Genomic DNA, 2,801 nt, shown 5'->3' with positions numbered 1-2,801 from the left:
CCCCCCCCGCTCCGCGCGGCCGTGTCAGTCCGGGCGCAGCCGCATCCCGGCGGGGCGGTGCCGGCCCGTTCCCCGCACAGCGCTGCCCCCGCCGCCGCCGCGCATCCCCACCCGCACCGACGGACCGAGCACGGACCGAGATCCGCTCCGCTCCGCTCCGCACTGCGCCGCCGCCGCCGCGCGCTCCCGGGGCCCGCGGGGCCGCGCTCTGGCGGGGGCGGGGGCGCGCGGGGGTCCTAACGCCGCCCGCCCCGACGGGACGGCCCCGGATTGGGCTGCGCGGGGCGCGTGGGTGGGTGCGCGCGTGACACTGCCAGGATACGACGCAGCGCCGTGGGCTGCGCTCATCTCGCGGGGCTGCGGGGCACGGGGGGGCCCCCGTGGGGCTCTCTAACCTGGAAACCAACACGAGTCTCCCTCCGCCCCACAGATTTGCTGCCCCACGGCCTCGCTGCCCCCCGCCCCTTGGCACGCCCGCAGCTCCCCGCGTAACCCCGTCCTCCGGATCCCAGCGCCCGCTCCGTGCTCTGACCCCGTCCGTCAGATCCCCACTCTATTTATAGCCCGACGAACCCAGCTGCCGCCCCGGCCCCACACACCTCCATGTCCTGGCACCGCTGCGGGCACAGCGCGGAGTTAAAAATGCTTTTAATGGGCAAGTCGGCTTTGGTCTGAATCCAAGGGCACTTGTGGCAAGGCAGCTGGGGGCTGCGGGCAGTGGCATACGGGGGCTGTGAGACGAGGAGTCCCGGCCCCGTTCCATGTGCCCCATACGTGGCAGTGGGTGGCAGGGCACTGGGCTCCATCCCGGGATGAATCCCGTTTTAAACATCCATCCAGCACGGGTCCAAGCCAGCTCAAGGCCTGCAGCTGGGGGGGCTCGGTGGGTCCAGCCCTGTCCCATGCTCTCCAACGTGACGGGGTCCCCACTGCTGCCCACTCGGCAGCTGCGGACCCCCAACACCGGGCGCAATGAGGGGCTTCCAACCGCGCTGCCGCCGCTCCTACCCCCCTGCCCAGGACGGGTGGGAGAAGACGATGTCCCTCCTCTTGGCCCAGCGGGAGAAAATGGTTTTCTCGGTGATGAAGCGGTGCCCGGCGCGGGGGGCCCGCTCGTGCACCAGGTACATCCTGCACTCGTCCAGCCGCCCCTTCTCGAAGTAGTGGTAAGGCACGCTCGAGTGGTTCTTCTCCCTATCGGCACCGTGGGGGCTGAGCAGGGTGCGTCCCCCGCTGCCCTCCCCCCCCGCTGCCGCCCCCCAGCCCCACACCTGCAGTAGCTGTCGCTGACCATGCCGAAGACGCAGATGCGCTCACACAGCTCCATGGCCAGGATCATGGTGAACCACCCCGTGCTCAGGAAGGAGCCGGATTTCACCCTGCAGGGCACAGCCGTGGGATGGGGACGGGCGGACGGATGGAAGCGGTGCGATGGGGGGGGGGGGAACCCCGCGGGGCCACGGTACCTGTTCTTCCCCGTCTCGTTCTGGAAGACGTCATCGCAGTACGCCATCTTCTCCTCGGTCAGCGTGTAGAGCTGCAGCTGGGGGTACATCTCCAGCACCCTCAGCAGTGCCCGGTAGGTCGGGCCGCCCTTCTCGCGGCTCATCTTCCTGCCGGGACCCCAAATGACGTAGATGGTGTCGCGGGACCGCTGGAAGAAGTAGGGCTGGTTCCTGAGCAGCAGCGGGACGCTGGTGTGCGACACGACCCGGACGGTGCTCCGCGTGCCCACGTCCTCCTCGAAGCCGGCGGTGGGGGCGTGGTTCATGCGCAGCACGCACTCCTGCCCGTCGATCTCCCGGCCCAGGCGCGATCCCAGCATCTGCCCCGAGCTGGAGACGACGGCGCAGCGGCGGCACGGAGCTCGGCGCAGCGGCTGCGGGGATACGCAGCGTCGGCCCCGAGGGTGGGGAAACCGAGGCGGCGGGGGACGGGGCCGCCCCGGGTACCGACCTTCCCGTCGGGGACGCGGCTGTAGCCCTGCAGGACGAGCGCCGCGGGTGCGGTGTACGCGGGGCCGTTCCTCTGCCCCACGGCCTCGCGGCACAGCAGCACGTAGAGCACGGAGAGCGCGGCCGCGCACACCAGGACGAGGAAGACCCGGACCTGGGAGCGGAGAACCGCGGTTGCCCCGGGCTCGGCCGTGCGCCCGCGCTGGATGCTGGAGGCGGCCGAGCCCGGCAGCAAAACTCTGCGAGGAGGGAGCACCGGCCCGCGCGTGACTCACTTCCTGCACGCAGCCGGAGCCCGCGCGTGTGCCCGCCACCCCCGTGGGCTCCGCTCTGTCCCCGCAGCGGGGACCGGGGGCTGCCCACCCCGAGCCACCGCGCCGCGGGTGTTGGGGCGCGCGGCCCCGCCGCGCTGCAGGCGCAGCCCGGCCCCGCACACCGCATCCTCGCGGTACTCACCAGCATCTTTATCCCGCGGGGCCGGGGCGGCTGCGGGGCACCAGGGTCACGGGGAGGCTCGGTGCGCGCACCCTGCACACGGAGCGGGGTCGGCGGGGGGAGTCGGGGCCATCACGGCCGGGGACCCCCCGGTACCCCAACGCCCCACTCCCCATACGCGGGACGCGTACCCTGCGCACCCCGTGCCCGGCGTCCCCCCGAACCCTCCCATGCCCGAGCACCCTCCCCACGCTCCGGGCCCCCCCACGCTCATTACTCCCCCATTCCCGGACGCCCCGTGCCCGGTTCCCGCCCCCGGTCCCGTGCTCGGCGCTCGGGGAGGAGCGCACCCGCCCGGCCCGGCCCCACTCACGGCGCGGGGAGCCCCCGCGGGGGCGGCGGTGGAGGTGC

At 72.9% G+C, this 2,801-nt stretch overlaps 1 protein-coding gene across 1 annotated transcript; it reads right to left on the bottom strand.

The window, feature by feature from the left end:
* Positions 1 to 630: 630 nt before the first annotated feature.
* Positions 631 to 2,795, bottom strand: ST6GALNAC4 (ST6 N-acetylgalactosaminide alpha-2,6-sialyltransferase 4). The gene is made up of 6 exons (XM_021381966.1): positions 2,764 to 2,795; positions 2,412 to 2,483; positions 1,957 to 2,109; positions 1,467 to 1,879; positions 1,272 to 1,379; positions 631 to 1,194 (listed from the first exon to the last, which is right to left on the bottom strand). Exons 2-6 carry the CDS (start codon positions 2,415 to 2,417, stop codon positions 1,005 to 1,007), a joined length of 870 nt encoding a protein of 289 aa, XP_021237641.1. The 5' UTR covers positions 2,418 to 2,483; positions 2,764 to 2,795; the 3' UTR covers positions 631 to 1,004.
* Between the last annotated feature and the right edge of the window lie 6 nt (positions 2,796 to 2,801).

This window comes from Numida meleagris, unplaced genomic scaffold (assembly GCF_002078875.1).
Source record: "Numida meleagris isolate 19003 breed g44 Domestic line unplaced genomic scaffold, NumMel1.0 unplaced_Scaffold1382, whole genome shotgun sequence".
In the NCBI taxonomy this organism is placed as follows: Eukaryota; Metazoa; Chordata; class Aves; order Galliformes; family Numididae; genus Numida; species Numida meleagris.
This window is presented reverse-complemented; position numbering and strand designations above follow the sequence as displayed.